At 42.3% G+C, this 22601-nt stretch overlaps 1 protein-coding gene across 4 annotated transcripts in view; it reads right to left on the bottom strand.

The window, feature by feature from the left end:
- RIPOR2 (RHO family interacting cell polarization regulator 2) overlaps positions 1–22601 on the bottom strand; it is a 212199-nt gene that overhangs the window by 90433 nt on the left and 99165 nt on the right. The window contains exon 1 of one of the 4 annotated variants that reach the window (XM_086370008.1): positions 19571–19777. The exons of 2 other annotated variants lie outside the window; for them this stretch is intronic. In XM_086370008.1, the coding sequence (XP_086226134.1) occupies positions 19571–19631 (61 nt within the window). In that variant the 5' untranslated portion in view covers positions 19632–19777. Of the gene's footprint in view, positions 1–19570; positions 19778–22601 lie in introns of those variants that run through there. One more of the 4 variants, XM_086370014.1, reaches the window with a different exon arrangement.

Here is a 22601-nt window from a genome sequence, read left to right as displayed (position 1 = left end):
TTCACTTGTTGCTATAACCAATTTTTCTCTATTCCCTTTTATTTGTTTTTTATAATTCAATGTATTTATTTTTAATTGAAGGATAATGAATCAACATGAATCAGCCACAGGTATACCTATGTCCCCTCCCTCTTGAAACTCTCACCCACTTCCCTCCCCTCTCCACCCCTCCAAGTTGTTACAGAGCCCTGGTTTGAGTTCCTGAGTCACACAGCAAATTCCCATTGGTTATCTATTTTACATATGGAAATGTATATGCTTTCATGTTACTCTCTCCATACATCCCACCCGCTCCTTCCTCCTCCCCTCCTTTATTTCTATTTTTCTAGTTTATGGAGTGCATAAGAATCACTCTGAGATGGAGTTTAAAATGCAGATTTTGATTTTTTAATTCAGTCATATGAACAAGCATGCTGACGATTCTGCTATGGTTGTCTCAGAGCTTACCTTGGGACACACAGGTCTGGGTAAGGTCCCAACAGGCGCCCGGCCCTCGTGGCACTACAGTGTGTTTCCAAAAGCCTTTCAGCTGCATCCCCATCTCTCCGCAGCACCCAGTCTAAGCCTTAGCTCTTCCTATCATGACGGTGTCCGGGAAACAGCCTTACAAAAAGTGCTGGACTTTGAGTTGAAACACGCGGGTTGTAAACTCGGGACAAATCTGGACCCTTGTGATCTCAGGGGCCTCACTTGTCAAATAAAGGATTTGAACCACTTGATCACCAAGCTTCCTTGGGCTCTAACATTTGATACTTTCTACTTCTGCCTTTTTGCTCAGGCCATTTCCACTGCCTGTAAACTTTCTGCTGAGAATTGCCCATCATGTTTTCTTTTACCTCTGAGGTTTGTCTCTAAAAACCCTGCCTAGCCAGAAAGCCTGGTTCAAACACTGCCTCCTTTCCCGATGCCTTCCTTGGCCCTCCACATTCTGCCTGTATCCTCCTGCAAGTCCCTTGTGTGTCCCCTGAATAAGACCCTATCACACACCTTCCTTCCAGCCTAAATATTTGGTACGAATCTCCTCATCAGTTTATAAACTCCTTGATGTCAGGAACTATGCTTACTACCACTTACAGCATTGTAACTTCTATATTAAAGAGCGTAGAGAATCATCAGTAACTATCGACTATGTTTGGAACGAGAGCACATAGTGTCCCTGCTGCCTTCTGTCATCTTATCCCCTGGAAAAAGGATGTTTACAAGCCTGTATTTTTTGACATCAGAGCTGGACCTATAGAAGTACGTTTCAACCTAATAAATGACAGCTGAGTCTTGCTCGCTACTCTCTGAGCTGCTGAGAGCAGAACCCCATTCTCCCTTGCCCGTGTCTGCTTCTGATGATAAGGTCCTCAAGGGAGCAGGCATCTCATGCTGTTGTTTTCTTACCATTGTCACACATATCTGCTTGCACAATGGGAAACTAGTTGGGCCAACACCCTCAGCATTTTAGTGTGTCCCAGGAGTGGATGCCTGGGAGGTCTGAAATCAGGCCTATGCATTCAGGCACATGATCCAGTCTTAAACCCCTCCTTCACCCCCACTTCCAGCTTCTGCACCAAGTGACCTGGAAGTTGCATGGGTGAAAGACAGTCAGCAAAATGTCCAACGCTGACAGGAAATAAAATATGTCCTGCATGGAGCAAACAACCCCCTTCTGTCCAACAACTTGAGATTGGATTTCTCGTATATTACTATTATATTACAAGGAGTGGTCATTTTCTGCAATAATTAATTTATAAAAATCACTTCCCAATTTTTTGATGTCAAGCCCCATTACACAATAATGTAATCTAGACCAGCTATTTAATAGTTTATGTATACATGTATATATATGTTTATATGTATAGAACTTGGAGGGCATTATGCTAAGTGAAATACATCAGACAGAGAAAGACAAATACTGCATATCACTTACATGTGGAGTCTAAAATATACAACAAACTAGTGAATATAATGGAAAAGAAGCAGACTCACAGATACAGAGAACAAACTAGGGGTTACCAGTGGGGAGGGTAAGAGGAGAGGGAAACATGGTTAAAAGGTATAAACTGTTAGGTATACAATATGCTACAAGGATACAATACAGGGAATATAGCAAGTATTTTTGATAACTATAAATGAAACATAACATTTACAAATTATGAATCATTATATTGTACACCTGTAGCATATAACATTGTATATCAACTACACTTCAATACTTAAAAAACTCATATTTATTTATATAACATAACCTAAATCCTCTTGTATTTTTAAAAATTGTTAAGGGCCTTGGGGAACACCCTGAAAGAGTCTTGGGAAACCTGAGGGCTCCTCAGACTATATTTTGAGAACCTCTGCTCTAGACTGACAAACATTTTGGTAGAATGTTAACTTTACAAATTCCTATAGCTCTGAACCCAGTAAGGCTGAAGGTAAATAGTATCAATTGAACAAATACTGTTGCACAAAGACATTAAAAGGATAAAATAATGCAGAACGAATGCAGAAGTGACTGGAGACTATCGCCATGCACGTATACACACAGCGCTAGGAGCTTGACATGTAGGCTTTCCTTAAGGTTCTAAATTGACTTTCACTTCATAATGAATCTTTTTCCTTTTTCTCCCATTATCAGGGGAAACATAAAGGAGGACATCTGTCTGTACGGTTCTCCAAGGTGATTTACTTATATTGTGTCCCCGGGCCCCTGTGGCTTGCAGATTGTCCCACGCAGCCCTTTCCTGTTCTTTCTCCACCTTTATCACCCCTGCTGCTGTCTGCCCTGGCGCTCCCCACGGAGGGACCAATCAATGTCCAGTGATGCCCAGTAGGGTTTGGCCAATGGGGAGCCTCAAAAGAGATTAGAAGAGGGGAAAGGAGTGAGGTGAGGATGTTAATTCTGAGGCTCCTCCCTCTGAGGTCACATTGGGCTGGCTGTACCCTTTCACAAAAGATGACTGCTCCCCCCCAACCCCAGGCAGCCTTTCTATATAGTTCTCTCTCTTTGCAGGTTCTAGAAACCTCTTCCTCTCCCATCCTTTGGAGCCAGGTCGTGTTGCCTTCATTCTGCCCACTGCTTCCCCGACACTCTACTGATTCAGACCTCCATAAGTCATCTCTTTGTAAATAAACTTTCTTGGAATTATTCTCATATGAGCCAGCCATCCATTTCCTAATACTCCCCTAAGTAATTCACATTAATAACAGCCTATTGACTATTGAAAAAAAGTTTTAAATATGCTTTTAGCCAGTCATTCATATTTTTAAAAATATTTTTTCTTTATGTAGCTCCTTGAATTTTTTTCATTTCTCTTTCAATTTTAGGCAAGATCTGTTGTTACACATAATCCTGTTCAATTTCTTTTCTCCTTATTGTCCCCCAGCAATGTACAAATCTTTCTAAAGGCTGATCCCTCTGTAATGCATGAAATTGAGACCGTTAACTTCAGGAGGTGATTTTAGGAGGAATTACAGACCTAGAAACCATTTTACTTAAAACTTTTTCGCTGCTTGTTAATCTTCACCATCTTCATGGACATTATTCTGGAGTCCAATTCACATCGGAAACAGGTCTCTGAGGTTAACTGGCTGTCGCTATCATTTAAGCAAAGCCGGAGAGAGTTGAAGGGAGGATCAAGGTGGCTTAGAACACAAGGGAAAGGTTCTGAAGCCACAAATGAGATTCCTCCTAGCTGTTCACTCTTCTCTGCAGCCACTCAGCTCATATTCCTGCTCCTGGGGCTGGGAGTCCAGCTGCATGTTTAAAAGGCTGGTATCTCCTCTCTGAGGCCTGGAAACCATTAGCTCTCCCTGCTAGCTAGGGCATCCAGTGCCTCTTTTCCTTCCTAAATCACCCTTTCCCAGCCTCCACCTCCGCGATCGATCGGGGATACTGGATACAAGCTCCAACCCCGTGGGCCCCGCACAGTTTCGCTTTGCAGATGGGAAAGCGGAAATCTGACTCTTGCGGCAGGGCTTGTTCGACCCACAAAGCCTTCTTTGGTAGCAGGGACCAGGCTTGGCCCCACTTCCCCTCTTTCCTTCTCTGCTCACACACAATTCACGTCCCTGGCAGCTTCGGAGAGAAGCTGTGACAACGGGATGGGGCGCCGTCACCCTCCATAATTAGCCAGGCAGGCAGGGCTGCTGTAATATCACAGCGTTGGCAGAGCTCTCGCACCTATTAAATTATTCACGCCGCCGAAGTGTCATGGGCTGTCACGTTCAAAATAGGTCATTCTTGCTTAGGCTGCTGGAGGTGAAAATTTCACAGCGATGGCAACACATCCAAGTGCCTTGGTTTCAGCCAATCTCCAAAGTAAGGGGCTGCTCCAAGCAACCCTCTATTAAATTATTTTTCATTGAATCTCAGTTATGCTTTCATGAGCGGCAGCAGGGCTGGAACAGCTGTCTGCTGGCAGGCACGAGAACTGGGGGGGTGCAAGGCTTCATTTCAGCCTCTTCCTTCACTGACCTGTCCTCAATGAGCCTCAAGGGGCTGCTTGAAGAATATAAATCTGAACACCTGTTCTCGTCTGCTCCCTGTACCCAAGACGGCTGTAAAGTCCGAATGAGGGTGTAAGCTCTGGGCACCGGCAGGGTTTAGAAGAAGGAAAGCACACAGGCCTCTCTGAGAAGTGCCTCTCAGCCCTGGGTGCCGCATTCAAAGAGTAATTCAAGTTCAACAGCTGTGGGGTGTGCGTCCCTGCGTTTCAGATCCTAATTTGCAGACATTCGGGTCTCTTCAGCACTTAGAATACACTTGGCCTCTTGTCGGCATAGATATACTAGTCAACTCAAGTGCCTGGTGGTGGAATACAAACATTTGACTGGCTATTGCAGGGTCTGGGGAATTACTGGCATATGAATATGTTCTTTTAACTGTTTTCAAGGATACAAAAGACTATCTTACAGGAGGAAGAACAATTTTCCTCTAGGATTAGTATAAAGAGAAGTGATTGAAGACACAGCTCGTAGGGCTTGAGTTAAAATACAAGCGAATGTGCTGATTGCTGGCTCTTGACTGTTAAATGGATATGTGACTGACAGAGACTGATAATCTCCTTGGGGAAAGGGGAGAAAGGCAGGGAATTTAGCAATGGGATTGACCCTAGCCTATCTCCTATTAGGAGAACACGTACAAAAACCTCTAAAGAGGTCTCTTTCAGCTGAGATGCTATGGATGTACAGCCTTGGAGCAAAAGGGTAAGAAATGCACACATCTTAACATGGTGAACCTAGCACCAAATGCAGGCAGGCCACGTGAAGAAGGGGAGTTCACAGATGCATTTCCATCGTCATTCTATATCTCATAACAGTGCTCCCAAAGATATGAAGCCCTCTCCTCCAAATATTCACCCGCAAGAAGCCTGTCCAGATGACCCACCCTCCCCGTTTCCATCTTTCCTTTAATTTCCCTTAAGTGTTTGTGCACAGTTTGTATTGCATTCTCCAGCTCCTAGTTTTATGGAACAGCCCATGCAGGTGATACAGCCCAATCTCCATAAACTGGAGATAAATCTATGAATAATTCTCAATTATGTATATGCTGCTTTATCATCAACATTTCAACAGATATTTCCTAGTGCCCACTATGCCGGGTACTTGGAGAGGGACTTCAAGAAGTCATCGCCCTGTTTATAGCTCAACTATCTCCAAATGGATTCCTACTTCCCCATCAGGGCAATACTGCCTCCACCCCAAGCCTACTTCTCCAGCAGCCTTCCTCACCTCAATAAAGAGCAGCCCATCCTTCCAGAAGCCTGGATCAGAGTCTTGGAGTCATCCTTAGTGCCTTTTCCCCCCACCTCCAGAATTCAATCACTATCAGGCCTGGTAAGCCCCACCAATTCTCTTCTGGACCATTGCCATCTTCTCCTAACAGGCTCCCCTGCTTTTGCCCTTTATGCCATTTTAATTTTCCAGACAGTGGTCAGATAATGCTTTTGAGAGGCAAACCAGATTATGTCACTCTGCCCAACCTTCACCAGTGGTTCCCCATCTCCCATAGAGCTAAAACCCAAATGCTTACAATGGCCTGTAAGGCTGTACAAGAGCTGGATCCATCCCCCTAAAACAGCCCCCAGGAACCTCTTGGATCAAATCTTCTACTGCTCTCAGTCTTGCTCATGTTATGCTGCAGCCACGCTGGCCTTCGATTCTTGCTGGAACCTTCCCCTTCTGATATCCAGGTCAGCCTTGCAGTCCCTTCAAGCGTCTGGGCATTTGCCAGCACAGCCTTCTCTGACCACCATGCTCTATTCTTCTCATCCTGCGCTGACTTTTACTCCGTAGCACTTCTCTCCATCTGACACATCATGTTTTCACTTGTTTGTTTCCTGTCTGGCTCCCTCTACCACCAGCAGAACTCCACCAGGGCTGGGGCTTTGTCATAGTCACTGCTGATCCCAAGAGCTGAGTAGACCTGAATCTGGCCCATGGTAGACTATCAACAGATAGTCTTTAATGAATGAAAAAATAATCCATTTTCTATCCCTATATAGTTCATAAGCTCCTGACGGGGTGCCTCTGCTAATTATGCTACTCTTTTTTAAACGAGCTTCAGTAAGCGCTAACCTCAAAATATTTATTCAGAGATTCTAAAACTGATTTCCAACTAGGCAGACATTGGTAGGAAAAATTCCCAGATCTAACTCTTAAACATCCTGTTATGGAGAAAACAGTCCTTTTAAGATTGTGTCAGATATGCCCAGAATCAGCTCCCTGGAACCATTTCTATCTCACATGAGAATTCAGTTCCCTGCTGTTAAGTTTACATAGCTCAAGAAAAAGCAACTGTTTTGCAGACTTTCAGGAACTGCCTGTTCTTTCCTGTTTCTTGGTATAGCTATTCCTAATTTTTTTTTAATGTGGAAATATATATATACGTAAATATAATGCATGCGATGTAAGATTTACCATCTTAATCATTTTTAAGTGTACAGTTTAGTAGTGTTAAGTTCATTCACATTGCTGTGTAACCAATCTCCAGGACTCTTTTCATTTTATAAAGCTGAAGCTATACTCATTAAACAACAACTTCCCACTTCCTCCTCTGCCACCTCTATTTTATTTTTATTTATTATTTTCCACCCCCTGCCAATCACCATGCCATTTTTTGTCTATAAATTTGATAACTCTAGACACCTCATATTCATGATTATATAGTGATTTGTCTTTCTGTGACCAGCTTATTTCACCAAGCTTAATGTCCCCAAGGTTTATCCAGGTTAGAGCATGCCAGAATTCCCTTCCTTTTTAAGGCTGAATAATATTCCATTGTGTGTACATACCGTATTTTGTTGACCCATTTATCTGCTGATGGACATTTGTGTTGTTCTGCCTTTCGACTATTGTGGATAACGGGGCTATGAACATGGATGTACCACTATCTCCTCAAGACCTTGCTTTCAGTTCTTTTGGGTACAAGGCCAGAGGTGGAATTGCTATCATATATTAACTCTACTTGTAATTTTTTGAGGAATTATACCTGCTTTCCAAAGTGGCTGCACCATTTTACAGTCTCACTGACAGTGCATAATGGCTCCCAAACTCTTTTTAACAGTAATATATTTTTCCCCTCCAGCAGGTTAGAACTGCTCAGAGATGTCTAATAGTGCTGAACATTCCAGCTCCTCTCAATGCTTAGCAGCTAGGAGCCAAGTGGCCCTACCAAACATGCAAGGGTGTGTGGGGTGGTGTTTTTCACTCTCTCCTTCATGCCTGTTTTGAAAAGGCTTCCTTGTCCTCAAATTAACATGCAGGCTGTGTGGACACCGGCAGGTCTGTCTTACAGAAGAGGGCAGCGGGCAAGAGCCAGCACTGTTTTGAGGATGACCAAAGTTCTGCTAATCCCATGTAGTCTCCTAATGTAAAGGGGGTTGTATTTCCAATTTGTGGTTTATTTGAATGATGCCCCAGCGTCTGGCACTATCACTCCTTGATGAACTGGGAGACTTGGGGTGACGTGTGTGGAAAAGCCAAGAAGATGGCACTGAGTCACGCTCATGCATCAATCATCTCTTACAAGGAGGTCCAAGGATTTCAGATCTCAGGGACAAAGAACCCAAAGAGTCAGATGAAGAGGACAATGCCTTGAAGTGATGCAGCGGTGTAAGTGGGAGGGGCCCTGGACACCTCCTGACTGTCACCTTCCTTCACCTAACGGAGAATAGGGCCTTAGTCCTCCTCTGACTCTCTCCTTACTTGATGGATGCTACTGTCTCTACCCTCTCCCACCCCCACGTTCTGTCTTTGGTTTTGTCTTAAACTATCAATTTTTCATCATCCTACCAGCCGATGTTACAAAGCAATGTAATTTGAGGGACATGTGTTCTCGTACAAAGGCTATTTAAGAGGGAACAAATCTCATCTTAAAAGGGATTTAAAAATGATAGGACTCTCTCAGCAGACATGAAAAGGGGAAGAGCTGGTGAGGGAAATGGTTAAGAAACTCTCAATGACCTTAAGCGGCAAAATGATGGAACCTGATGACCTAAACCAGAGGTCAGCAGGCTTTTTCTGTAAAGAGTCAGAAAGTAAATATTTTAGGCTTTGGGATCCAAGATGTAAAAAATGAGAAAATTGTTTACATACATACAACAAGAGAGGAAACCAAATCTCACATTTTATATGGGCAAAATTCAAAATATAATAATTGAGCACTTTTTTATGGTAATACCAGTCCACTAAGGGACTTCCCTGGTGGCTCAGATGGTAAAGAATCTGCCTGCAATGCAGGAGACCCAGGTTCAATCCCTGGGTCAGGATGATCCCCTGGAGAAGGGAATGGCAATCCACTCCAATATTCTTGTCTGGAAAATTCCATGGACAGAGGAACCTGGGGGCTTTAGTCCATAGGGTTGCAAGGAGTTAGACATGACTGAGTGACTAACACACACAATCTACTAAGGAGAAGAATGGAATTCTTTTTCTTTGTGATAATATCTTGCTTAACTGGAGTTAAAGGTCAATGCTCCTGATCATCAAACTGATTGCAAATGCTCGTCTGTAAAAACCATTGCCATCTTGCAAGCTGGGCAGAAACAGGCAGTGGGCTGTGTCTGGCCTGCAGGCCATGGTTTGCCAACTCCTGCTCAGGTCAATGGGTGGGTAATGAGCTACTGACTTGCTATGCACAGTTTTCAATGTTTCCCAGTAGCTTATAAAGGCATAAACGTCCACCTTTTGGGTGTATCATTAATGTTAGGAAGACATGCAGGGCTCTTCCTGTCTTCTGCACTGTAGTTCATAACATAAACGACAAGATATGTTGCCTTTTCTCTAACAGAGGCCAATGCTTCTGAGCCACCAGCGGTTGTCTTTCCAGGAGTGGGGAGGATCTGGGTTGACCACTTTTCAGTCTGCCCTCCTATAGCTGGGGCCATTTCCAGCCTGACCAGTCCTGTCCCTTTGTCCTACTCTTTTTGAGTGGTACTCAATAAAGATTTGGTGATTAATTCACAGTGGGTAGATCCTATTGATGTGCTTTCTATTCCATGAAGTATAATTATTAATATTAAACTACTGAACTAATGTTTGTCTTCCTGTAAACACATGGGCTTCCCAGGTGGCTCAGTGGTAAAGAATTCACCTGCCAGTGCAGGAGACACAGGAGACATGAGTTCAATTCCTGGGTTAGGAAGTTCCCCTGGAGGGGGAAATGGAAAGCCACTCCAGTATTCTTGCCTGGAAAATCCTATGCATAGAAGGAGCCTAGTGGGCTGCATACCGTCCATGGGGTCACAAAGAATTGGACACGACTGAGCATGCGCTTAATTTATACGCAAACAGATGACTATGCTTTTCTCCAGGAGGTTTTACCATTGAAAAATATCTTTAAACAGCAATGGAAGTAAAAACAAAGCAAAACACCACTAGAGGAAATGTTGTAGAGACTTTGTTTAGAATCTTAATTACCATCCTAAAATGCTCTTAACATATACATAATGCAAGTTTCAATATAGAAAGCCCAGCCTTTATCAAGTTACTTTTTTAAAAGTACTCTGTAAAGTGGTGATGGGGAGGCAGTAACTGGGGTATGTTTACTGCAGGTAAATATTTTCCCTGGAGAAAGGGCCTGTGTATCGTAAAGATAATGTTGAAGATATGATTCTTCACCTCCTGCATTCCTGACTGAGGCAAAGGGGACTCTCCACAAGAAAACTGCCATAGCTTATTTTAAAACTCTAAGAATTTTTAAAGGGAGACCAGATTGGTTAGTCCCCCCCACCAAAAAACAAAAAAAGAAAAAAAGGTAGGAAATCATGTATTTATTCTGTGTGATGGGGTTATTCTAAGCCCTGCCTTGGTCACATGGTGGAGGTGAGATAGCAAGCAGTCAGGCTTGTTAATTCATGAGCCAGACACACCTTTCTATGGAGACTGACATGAGCAGTCTCCATAGCTCTGCTCTCATCAGCTAGGGTCTTTGTTGATCACAGGCCAAGAGTAGAAGAGGGAGATTGTATAGACTTGGGAGACTGGGACAGCTGAGAAAATCACAATGAAAAACCAACTGACATTAAGTTAGTAATGTAGCTAACCAGTAAGCCCTCACTGGTTTCCCATGATCTCAGACATTATCTCCATTAATATTAAGCGATTTGGGGGGAAGGTGACCACCATCCCCCATCATCATCATCACTATAATTATCATCATCTCCAAGTGGAAGAAGGGAAGTGAAACCTCTGAGGGGTTAGGTAACTTGCCTAAAGTCAAACTGCTATTAAGTTGACTTAGGTCTTTTGAGTACAGATATTTGGTTCTTTCAGCCCTGCTACCTTCCCTCAGTTTGGAAATCTGAATGGTTAAAAAAAAAAAAATCAAAGATTTACAAACATGGGTGGCTCTAGAATCTTTGTGTGTGAAGTACTCAGTATAGCCCTGTGGCCAGAAAAAGGGTCTGTCCTTCTGTGGAAAGTGTGCAGAGTAAGCACATGGGTTTTTACTCAGATTGTAGAGTGCAGATTATTCAAAATAGCAGTGTTTTCTGAAAAAGCTTTTTATCCTGCTTTATATTAAGACTCTAAATTATCATTTATTTTTTAGTCTTTAGAGATGCTAATGGAGATTAATAGGGTGCTGGTAAATGTCTCTTCTTGATAACCTTTGGCATGTAAACCAGAAGTTGAAGGGAAAGAAGTTGTTTTTCCTATTTCAGTCCATATAATTTATCTCAAAGTGGTGAAAGGTGCCTTCTACAAATTGTATCTGCGTATTTGATTCTTTGACACACTTTTCTTCAAACGCCATTCTATCAGTTCATTGGGCTGTTATAAATAGCAAAGAAAATCCCACCATAGAACATGCTTTCATATTTACTCCCTCTCAGAGTTTCCCGAATGCTAATTTAGAGAGAAAAAAAGTTATCTTCAACTGCTCAGCCAGCTGACTCAATCTGTGATCTGAAAGTCAAATTATTTTCTTCCTATTTCTCAGCTCAGTATTTCTTACACTGAATGGACAGTTTAGAATGACGTCAAGAGTCAGAAGAGACCAGCTGGTGTTCTCCCGTTGCTGTTTGAGTTGTATAGTACAAATATTTAAACTTTTAACCAATGAGCCAAAGACTAAGAAGGAAAGATCTGCAGTGAAAAGAAGGCACCGCAACTTCGTCACTTTCCAGAAAGCAGCAACTTGTTCTTTCTTCTCTTTATTTTATTTAGAAATAATTATTTCACAGGGTTAAGCCTCCTAATACAGCAGAAGATCTTTTCTCTGTTTACCAGGTTATCTATTAATGACAATCTTTACAAAGCTTGACCCAGTGTTTTCTCTCTCCCTCAGCTGGAACTGGTTCAAAATTGGGAAAGGATTATGTCAAGGCTGTATATTGTCACCCTGTTTATTTAACTTATATGCAGAGTACATCATGTGAAATTCAGGGCTGGATGAATCACAAACTGGAATCAAGATTGCTGGGAGAAATATCAACAACCTCAGATAGTCAGATGACACCACCCTTATGGCAGAAAGTGAAGAGGAAATAAAAAGCCTCTTGATGACAGTGGAAGAGGAAAGTCAAAAAGCTGGCTTAAATTTAACATTCAGAAACTAAGATCATGGCATCCAGTCCCATTCACTTCATGGAAAATAGATGGGGAAATAATGGAAACTGTGACAGGCTTTATTTTCTTGGGCTCCAAAATCACTGCAAATGGTGACTGCAGCCACAAACTTAAAAGACTCTCGCTCTTGGGAAGAATAGCTATGAAAACCTATAGAGCATATTACTTTGCTGACAAGGTCCATATAGTCAAAGTTAGATGGCTGAATGGCATCACTGACTCAATGGACATGAGTTTGAGCAAGCTCTGGGAGATGGTAAAGGACAGGGAAGCTTGGCGTGCTGCAGTCCATGGGGTCACAAAGAGTTGGACACAACTGAATGACTAAACAACAACAAATGGTTTTTCTAGTGATCCTGAACAGATGTGAGTTCATAAAGAAGGCTGAGTGCCAAAGAATTAATGCTTTTTAACTGTGGTGCTGGAGAGGACTCTTGAGAGTCCCTTAGACAATAAGGAGATCAAACCAGTCAATCCTAAAAGAAATCAATCCTGAATATTCATTGGAAGGACCGATGCTGAAGGTCCAATATTTTGGCTACCTGATGAGATGAGCCGACCCATTGGAAAAGACCGTGATGCTGGGAAAGATTGAAGGCATGAGGAGAAGAGGGTGACAGAGGATAAGATAGTTGGATGGCATCAGCGACTCAATGGACATGAGTTTGAGCAAGCTCTGGGAGTTAGTGATGGACACGGAAGCCTGGTGTACTGCAATTCGTGGGGTTGCAAAAGGTCAGATACAACTTAGCAAATGAACAACAGTTGGGAAAATAGACAAGTCACCCTGCCCAAAGTTCACATTTTCCTTACTTTCACAGTTTAACACCTAAAACTTTTACTTTGTATCCATAACTGATCTTAAACATCTTCTGCTTGAAGCCTCTGTTTAGCAGGATAAGGCATGAAAAGTGTAAGCTATGAAAAGTCCACATGTGAAAGAATGATGATAGTATAAATTATCATGAATTTGCCTTCTGGAGTGAAACTGGCCATTATACCTACTTTGTGATCGTTATCTCAGCCTATATGTCAAAATATTTCTCTTAAAAATATCTAAAAGTAATCAAGTAAATTGTTCTGTTTTTCTTGAAGGGAAATTCTTGCTAAGTGATGAGATAGGCTTTGTCTACACAGCACAAAGTGAAGTGGTTTTTCAGCTTATGACCTGGCTTGTCTATCAACAGGGATCGAACACTTAAGATACTTGTCAAATCCCTTCACTATGGATCGTACACATGCTATAGAATCATGCCCCTTCTAGTCAGTCAGGCACATCCACATTTCAGCTTCCCATAAACCAGCCTCCAACTCCAATTCAGCCTGGAACATTGTGTCAAAGAAGTACATGCATGTTCAATACCCTACCAGCCCCGGCAGTGGGATATTTTCATTTTCTTCTTCCTATTTTTGCTTGCCAGGACCAGTCACTATTATTTTTCCTTCTTCCCTGTCCTTCAGGTACTTGAAATAATTTCAACTTGATTCAACTAATACCTTTTCCGTCTTTAAAACCTCTTCTAAAACCAACTGAATTGCAAACATTTTCATTCAATGTCACCACTGTTTGGTAAACAATTCATAGACAAAACTTAGCCATCTAAAAATAAAGAGAAGTGGAATAAGCCGATATTTGCTAAGCACAGGAAAACACGCGAGGCATAGGTAACTGGATATATCACATCTCTATAAAAAAATATGTTGACTTCAGGAGTGAAGTAATTCTTATCAAGGAGCAAGGGCAATTCTCTCAATTTATTTAACTGTTTTGGTCATAACAACTACACATTTCTTTTTTCTTTTTTTAACTTTTTACCCCCACACAAACAGTGGGTATGCATATATTTGTATTTTGACTCAAATCCTATAGAAGATCTACTCAAGGCTATCTCATACCGTTCCTGAAAAGACTTTACTGGCTGCTCATAAAATTATTAAATGAGCATTTAAATACTTTATTTGTGCTCCTGGGCCCCTTTTTGGCTTTGGCCTGATCTAAGTAGGTCACCCAGAGGTCACTAGGGGCCATAAATCCAGGAGTGGACTGGTGGCTAAGACAGCCTGCATAGCTTTAGTGCAATGTGCTATTTTAGTTCGTGCCCCTGAAATGACACCATCTCTTTGGCACCAGCCAAAGCAAGCTTCCTAGACATCTCTGGGAAGGGAATGTTTTGTAGTAATCCAAGGCATAGGTCACACAGGCATGAATTATTGTGGGGAGGTCTGTGTCTGCTCTGGCCTCTGTGACAAATAAAGTAGGGAAAACGACTTCCAACTGAAGCATTTCTTCAGGAGTCCAAGAATGGAAATTGATCCAAGCGGTCTAGCAAACTGCAAAAGCTAAGAGTGATCAACTTTTTTCAACCCAGGAAACTACGGTAGCCTCTTCCTGCTCCTTCTCCAATCCCTTACTTGGGTTTCATTTGAGAACCCCAGATATGAGTATTTTTGAAAAAGGACTAACATAGCCAAATTACAATTATTATATTTATAACTATGAAATGTGGCATAATCAAACCAAACTAACTGTTTAGCCAAGGCACATACATTTTATGTTCTTTCTCAACACTTTTCCCATAAAGGGTTTGACTAAACCAGCCTGAACTTTCAGAATCTATTGGTTTTGTACATAAACTTATTTAATCTCTTCTTCCTTCTTCTTTCCTTCTTCCTTTTCTTCTTTTAGTTTTGGAAAGGGAAAATGTAATTCAGTAAACAATATCAAAACATGCCAGATCACAACAGGTAGCATAACTGTTAACCTATTTAGAAAAAAAAACTACTTTGGTTTCATAAGCAGTTTACAAAGAAAGACAAAGTGGGTATCTATTCTACTTACAATTCTCTTTTTGACAAACTTTTTGCAATTTTCTTGCTATGAGCTGAAGTTACTTTTGAAAGGGGGGGAAAAAATGCTGGCTTAATTGGCTTGGGGAAAGAAGAGAGCTTTGGTTCAAAACAGTGTAGCATTTTTTCCCCAAGCATCTCTTGATCTCTTTAAGATTGACAAGCAGCTATTGGTCGAGTAGACTCCCTTCTGCCAGTTTATCTCCATCTGGGAGCATTCTCCTTTGGGGGAGTTTGAAACAACCTCCCTAGATACTGTAATCCTATGCTGTGCTTCATTGTACCAGAACATTTGAAGGTCTGGCAAACACATTGCAGGTTCCAGTGGTCTTTCCAGAAGCAAGATCCTAACAGGCATGTAAGTGTCCAGGAAATATATAAGCCTGAGAAATACTTTGCACAGATGACTGTGAACTGGTGGTGGTTTTATTATTCTTATCACTGCACTTGACAACAGCGTGGTGAAAACAAAGGCAGGGAAAGCTTGTGGTTCTAAGGAAAGAAGAACTGCAACTTTGACTCGTGCCAAGGAGTAATTTTGGCTGCTGAGCTACTGGTAGACCACCACCTGAGGAACGGTTTCTTCCCACACACGAATCTTATTCTGTTCTTGAAAGCTAGCCAAGGGCCTCCACTGTGCACAACACTTTTTTTTTTCTGTTATTATTATCACCATCATAATTGTTACAGTTATCATTACTATTATTATCCATCCAGTTCTTTCTACTAACATACACCAGACTGCCTGTCAAGAAGGCACAGTGACAAAACAGATGAAAGCCCTTTAATTTGATATGTTTGAAACAATAATGCGAAAGGAGCTCTCTAATTCCAATTATTGGTTTTTCAATAGCGTGGTAATCAAATCAATCATTCTCCTGGCAAAGAATACAGTCTACCTGATAGGAACCATTTTCTAAATAGCATGATGATGTTTGGAAAGTCAACCTGTGTGTGAGTGTGTGTGTGTGTGTGTGTGTGTGAGAGAGAGAGAGAGAGAGAAAGAGAGAAAGAGGGAAGGAGAGAAACAAATACTGAGGTTTCTAGTGGGTAGGTGGGTGACTGCTTCTCTCTCTCTCACTAACCATATGCAACTCTCTCCTAGAACAAGAGCAAAGTTACACACTAATGCTTCTTAATTACATGAACTTTAACATTTTCTTTAACCACAGAAAACAAAAGCTGAAGCAAACAGGATCTCAGAAAAGCAGTTAAAAACATATTGTGAGCAAAACTCATGTTTTTTCTTCCCAGATCTTTCTGTGGTCCATAAATCTAAATGAATTATATATACTTTCAACCAATGGGCCCAAATCCTAAATTTGTGTTTCTTTAGGAGGAAAGGGTCCTTTAAAAGTGTATCCATTACCAGGAAATACAGTTGCCTTAGTAACAAGCTCCTAGGCCTCTTCCTTCCTTTATGTTAGAGGAAACTGATTTGACCCAAAGTTTTCTGCTTTCTTAGGCATGTTCAAGTGAGCCAAAAGCATGGAGGAAACCTCCAAGCAGCTTGAATTCCTCTAGGTAGATGCCACTGTGGAGAAAAGATGATGTAATAGAATGCTGGAGCTTTTCAAATGAGATCTGAGAGAATATGTAATCAACTCTCTTACTGTAGGTGAAAAATGAGGCTCAACAAGGTTATGTGACTTGCCTAAGCTCCTACATCTGCAAAACAGCAGGGGCAGGACTACAGTCCAGGCTCCTAACCACTTGTCCATTGGTGCTTCCACCCTATCATACCTCTGAAAAGTGGTTTATAAACCAATTTTTCTGTGATAAGTCCTATTTTGAATATACTTGGAAAAGGGAATGGCAACCCACTCCAGTATTCTTGCCTGGGGAATTCCATGCACAGAGGAACCTGAAGGGCTAATCAGACACTAGGTTCACCAGATATGGAAAAAAACTCTGTATAGAATTCCTTTTATACATCACTTTCTGACCTATTCTAGGAACCCATTTTTGTGAATTCAGAGTAGGAATTAGTGTTAATTGAGTGCTTAGCACCTTCCTAAATATTAATAATATTTAATCCATATACTACCCTAGGAAGTTTGTAGTCCATTTTACAGTGAGTAAACTGAGACACAGGGAGGTGGAGTAACCAGCTTAAAATCACAGAGTAAATTAAGTTGCAGAGCTCAGGCAGTGTAGGTCTGGAGACGAAGCTCTTGACTAATATCCTGCAGGGAGCTTACTTAAAATGAAGGAACTACCCAGACAAGCTTTCAATAAATAGGCAAACATGATCCATGACTCCAAAAGCTGGATAAAAATACGCTAGATACAGGAATTGTAAGGATTCTGTCTCTAATCTGCGGAGATTAAGTTAAATGAGAAAATCAGTCTGGAAAAGTATAAAGTATATCACCTGTGAAGCACCATGCAAATATTATGACTCTATTACGAAGATAATCTGTACAACTCAATAGGTATTATTGTTCCATCTCCCCACTGAGGAAACAGAGGTTTAGTTTAGCAATTACGTTGTTTAAATCACATAGGTAATAAGAAGCAAAATGAGAATTTGAATTGGAATCTTGTCTGACTCCCAACTTCACTCTTTACTGTGCCTGTTGAGGTTGAAATCACCACCTTGATAATCATGACTGCTCAGGAGAAAGATCTTACAGGTTCCTCAATTCCTGCTTTGTTGAGGTCTTAATTTTCAGAGTGCTCACATGCTCAGTTGTGTCTGACTCTTTATGACTCCATGGACTATAGCCTGCCAGGTTCCTCTGTTCATGGAATTTTTCAGGCAAGAATACTGGAATTGGTTGCCATTTCCTACTCCAGAGGCTCTTCCCAACTCAGGGATCGAACGTGTGTCTCTTGCCTCTCCTATATTGGTAGGCAGATTCTTTACCACTGTGCCCCCTGGGAAGCCCTTCAAAGAGGGGCCACTTAATCTATCAGTTCAGATCAGTCACTCAGTCATGTCCAACTCTTTGCGACCCCATGGACTGCAGCATGCCAGGCTTCCCTGTCCATCACGAATTCCCGGAGCTTTCTTCAGGAGTAAGCTCATATCCATTGAGTCAGTGATGACATCCAACCATCTCATCCTCTGTCGTCCGTTTCTCCTCCCGTTTTCAATCTTTCCCAGCATCAGGATCTTTTCAAATGAGTCAGTTCGTCGCATCAGGTGGCCATAGTAATTTACAGTGCGGTAGTTCCATCTGTCTATAGGTGGCGCTCTTTAGTACTGTAGTAGTAGTAGTGAAGTTGATCAGTCGTGTCCGACTCTTTGCGACCCCATGAACTATAGCCTACCAGGCTCATCCGTCCATGGGATTTTCCAGGCAAGAATACTGGAGTGGGTTGCCATTGCCGTCTCCAGGGAATCTTCCCGATCCAGGGATCGAACCTGGATCTCCCGCATTGTAGGCAGACGCTTTACCGTCTCCCTTTGAGGCAAAGGAGAAATTGTGGCCTGGTGTGTTGAAGGTTGGGTAGATAACTACCAAATTGTCCCATTTAGGCTTATCTTCCTAGTTGTAAACATGTTCTAATTCCTGAAGGGGGTAAATATCTAAGTACTTGTACACAGAAAAAACATATGTAAGTGAAAGTGAAAGCTGAGGAATGGAGCCTAAGAGCAAGCTTCAAATCAGAGTGGCTCTATCTGTCATCCAAGTAAAGCAACAGTCCAGGAATGTGGCAAACAGCAAGGAAGTTCGGGGAGACATTCTTTAAGCTGTTTTAAATCGTGATTTTAAAAAAAATATGGTTTTAAATATTTCTGAGGCTGCAACAAAGTAATGTAAAGACAGACATCAATAATGGTTGCATCCTAGATGATTAGATTACTGTGCTATACTCTTTCATTTATCGTCAATAAACTTCAATTACTTGGGTAACTGCAAAAAATTTTACCAGAGCTCCTTTAAAAAATTACTTGATAGGGTAATACCAGATATGATTCTTGTGAATAAAAATGAATTTATGAGGTCCCTGAATCCAGATAACCATTAATATGACAGTTCCAAATTCTTGAAAAGCTCTTGCCTGCAGCCCAATCTTATAAGCAGCATTTGAACAAGGAATTTGTAGATTACAAGGTTAGCCATTTCAATTTGCAAACTTTAATGTCAAATTCCACCACATAGGGTCTACCTAGGGAAACCCAGGCAGTGCAGTGGGTCTCAGAAGCTAGTAAGGCTGCCACCTCCCAGCCTAGAAGGAGAGGAAAAGGGAGAGGCAATCGAGAGATCTGGGGTGCCAGGGTGCCAGGAAGAGCGAGAGAGGGAAAGATCCAAAGGTAGAGAGAGAACAGAGGGAGCCGCAGGTGGTGCAGAGCTAAGCAGCATGGCACCGTGGAGAACATTCCCTGGTCCATTAGTCCAACCACTCCTGCTGTGTGCTGAGCAGGGAGACAGACTTCCTTCTCTTAAGGTGTTAGACAAGAGAGCATAGTAGAGGGACAAAGGGATATCAGCATTATTTTCTACCCTAAACTGAACCTTTCGTCAGTTTAAAAAAAAAAAGCATTTGGGAGACCCATTAAATTCCTTTGTCCCCAGTTTTGCACTGCACTCCTGGGGTGTCATCCCATCCGGGATGCTGTCAGAGTCCTCCAGTTCCTTACCCAAGTCTGTTCAAAGTTTCCAACAGTGTCAGAGCTAAGCAAAGTCGATCAGAAAGGCTCCTGCCAGAAAGACATGTTTACCTTCACCAAAAACATCATCCTCTTCATCCATCAGCAGCTCCTCGGGGTCCAGGTACTGCATCTTGGAGATGGCAGTCAGCGTTGCAGCCGGAACGTAGCCCCTGCAGCCTCACTGGCCCCAGAGGCGTTTTCCCTTCCCCGGGTTGCCTAAGCGCCCCAAGAGGGCAGCTTCCGCCTCTGCCCTTGAGAAAGCAGCTTCATTCATATGAATAGGCTTCGAGAACCTTTTGAAGAGTGCATTCCAGGTGGGGTGATTTTCACCACTGACAAGAAAGAATTTGCTCTCTCTCTCTTTTTTTTTTTGGAAGGGGGCTGCAGATCCGGTTGAAGCTGAACACAGATAACACTTCAAGTCCGAGGGCAATGAATTCTATTTTCTAGCAACAACTTTCATATTTTCTTAAAGAGGAAGGTAGGCGTTTAAGTTTCCGACTTGTGAATTTGAACACAATGAGTAGTGTTGAAAGAGAGGGGGTTCACATTTCTCCTCTCTCAGTTTTGCTTCAGTGACAATTTATCTGGAAGGACAGCAAGCCTCTCTGTTAGACCCAGGCAGGCGTTTGGAGGGACAGAGCTTTTCTTTTACTCAGTAATAGTCGCATTTTTCTTTTTTTGTAACAAACCCTTTGCATTTGAAGATTAGAAACTTTCCAAAACTTACACCAAATTTAATGCACATGTAGACTCTTACTGACTCAGTTCATCTTTGGTAAATCGTTTGGATCAAAAAACTTCCATTTAATAATACTGACTCAGTCTGATACTTCAGACTTACCACTAAAGCAGAAAGTAGAAAATGTAACTCAGAAGGCAGTTCCTCCCAGAATGAGGAGTAACCACTGAGCTGTCACGTGAGTACCAGTGGTTGGCATCACCATATGGAAACACCCGAAGTGTGCTAAATTCTATACTGCTGTTCAAACACAAATCTGAGCGAACTGCAACTTCACTAGGTGCTTCTCAGCCCTCTCCCCTCAGGTGTCAGAAGCTCGGAAAATGCAAATAGAGACGATGGTGGGCAGTTATTGGCCCAAGGTGTTAACTTCTAGCAATTCTGTTTACTGAGTAGGGTTTTAAAAATATGTACACATATATTAACAGACTTTGTTTTCTAGAGCAGTTTTAGGTTCATAGCAAAATTGAGAGGAAGTAATAGCAATTTCCCGTAATCCCCTGCTTCCCCCTATATATAGCTCCCCACCCCCATTATCAAACCTCACCCCACCTCCACCACTCCCCATCTCCCCCTCCCTCCCAGAGTGGTATGTTTGTTACAACTGTTGAACCTACACTGATACATCATTATCATCCAGAGTCCAAGCTTTACAAGAGCCCAAGGTTCATTCTTTGGAGAAGGCACTGGCACCCCACTCCAGTACCCTTGCCTGGAAAATCCCATGGATGGAGCAACCTGGTAGGCTGCAGTCCATGGGGTCACAAAGAGTCGGACACGACCGAGCGACTTCACTTTCACTTTTCACTTTCATGCTTTGGAGAAGGAAATGGCAACCCACTCCAGTGTTCTTGCCTGGAGAATCCCAGGGACGGAGGAGCCTGGTGGGCTGCCACTGTCTATGGGGTCGCACAGAGTTGGACATGACTGAAGTGACTTAGCAGCAGCAGCAGGGTTCATTCTTGATGTTGTATATACACTATGCGGAGAAGGCAATGGCAACCCACTCCAGTACTCTTGCCTGGAAAATCCCATGGATGGAGGAGCCTGGTAGGCCGCAGTCCATGGGATCTCACAGAATTGGACACAACTGAAGCGACTTAGCAGCGGTAGCAGCAGCATATACACTATGGGCTTGGACAAATAGATAATGATATGTATCCACCATTATAGTCTCATACAAAGTAGTTTTTCTGCCCTACAAATCCTCTTGCTTTGCCTATTTCTCCCTCCCTACCACAACCCCTGGCAACCTTTTTACTGGCTCCATAGTTCTGCCTGTTCCAGAATGTCATAGCTGGAATCATACAAAATGCAGACTTTTCACATTGGCTTCTTTCATTTAGTTGTTGTTGTTCAGTCGCTAAGTCGTGTCTGACTCTTTGTGACCCCATGAACTGCAGCACAACAGGCTTCCCTGTCCTATGCTATATCCCTGAGTTTGCTCAAACTCATGTCCACTGAGTTGCTGATGCCATCCAATCATCTCATTTTCTGACCCCATCTTCTCATCTTGCTCTCAATCTTTCCCAGCATCAGGGTCTTTTCCAATGCGTCTGCTCTTCACATCAGGTGACCAAAGTATTGGAGCTCAGCATCAGTCCTTCCGATGAATATTCAGGGTTGATTTCCTTTAGGATTGACTGGTTTGATCTCCTTGCTGTCTAAGGGACTCTCAAGAGTCTTCTCTAGCACCACAATATGAAAGCATCAATTCTTTGGTGCTCAGCCTTCTTTATGGTCCAACTCTCACATCTGTACAGGATTACTGAAAAAACCATAGCTTTGACTATATGGACCTTTGTTGGCAAAGTGATGTCTCTGCTTCTTAATACACTGTCTATGTTTGTCATAGTAGTATGCATTTAAGTTTCCTCCTTGTCTTTTCATGGCTTGATAGCTCGTTTCTTCTTGAAAGTGAAAGTCACTCAGTCTTGTCCAACTCTTTTCAACCCCATGGACTATACAGTCCATGGAATTCTCCAGGCCAGAATACTGGAGTAGGTAGCTGTTCCCTTCTCCAAGGGATTTTCCTAACCCAGAGATCGAACCCAGGTCTCCAGCATTACAGGTGGATTCTTTATCAGTTGAGCCACCAGGGAAGCCCAAGAATACTAGAGTGGGTAGCCTATCCCTTCTCCAGTGGATCTTCTTGACACAGGAGTTGAACTGGAGTCTTCTGCATTGCAGGCAGATTCTTTACCAGCTGAGCTACCAGGGAATCCCTCCTTTCTTAAGACTGAATAATATTCCACTGTTGATATAACACAGCTTATTTATCTATTCACCTACAGAAGGATACCTTGGTTGCTTCCAATTTTAGGCAATTATGAACAAAGCTGATATAAATATCTATGT

Source organism: Bos grunniens, chromosome 23 (assembly GCF_055505025.1).
Source record: "Bos grunniens cultivar Pamir isolate PY7600 chromosome 23, Bosgru_T2T1.0, whole genome shotgun sequence".
Lineage (NCBI taxonomy): Eukaryota > Metazoa > Chordata > Mammalia > Artiodactyla > Bovidae > Bos > Bos grunniens.
This window is presented reverse-complemented; position numbering and strand designations above follow the sequence as displayed.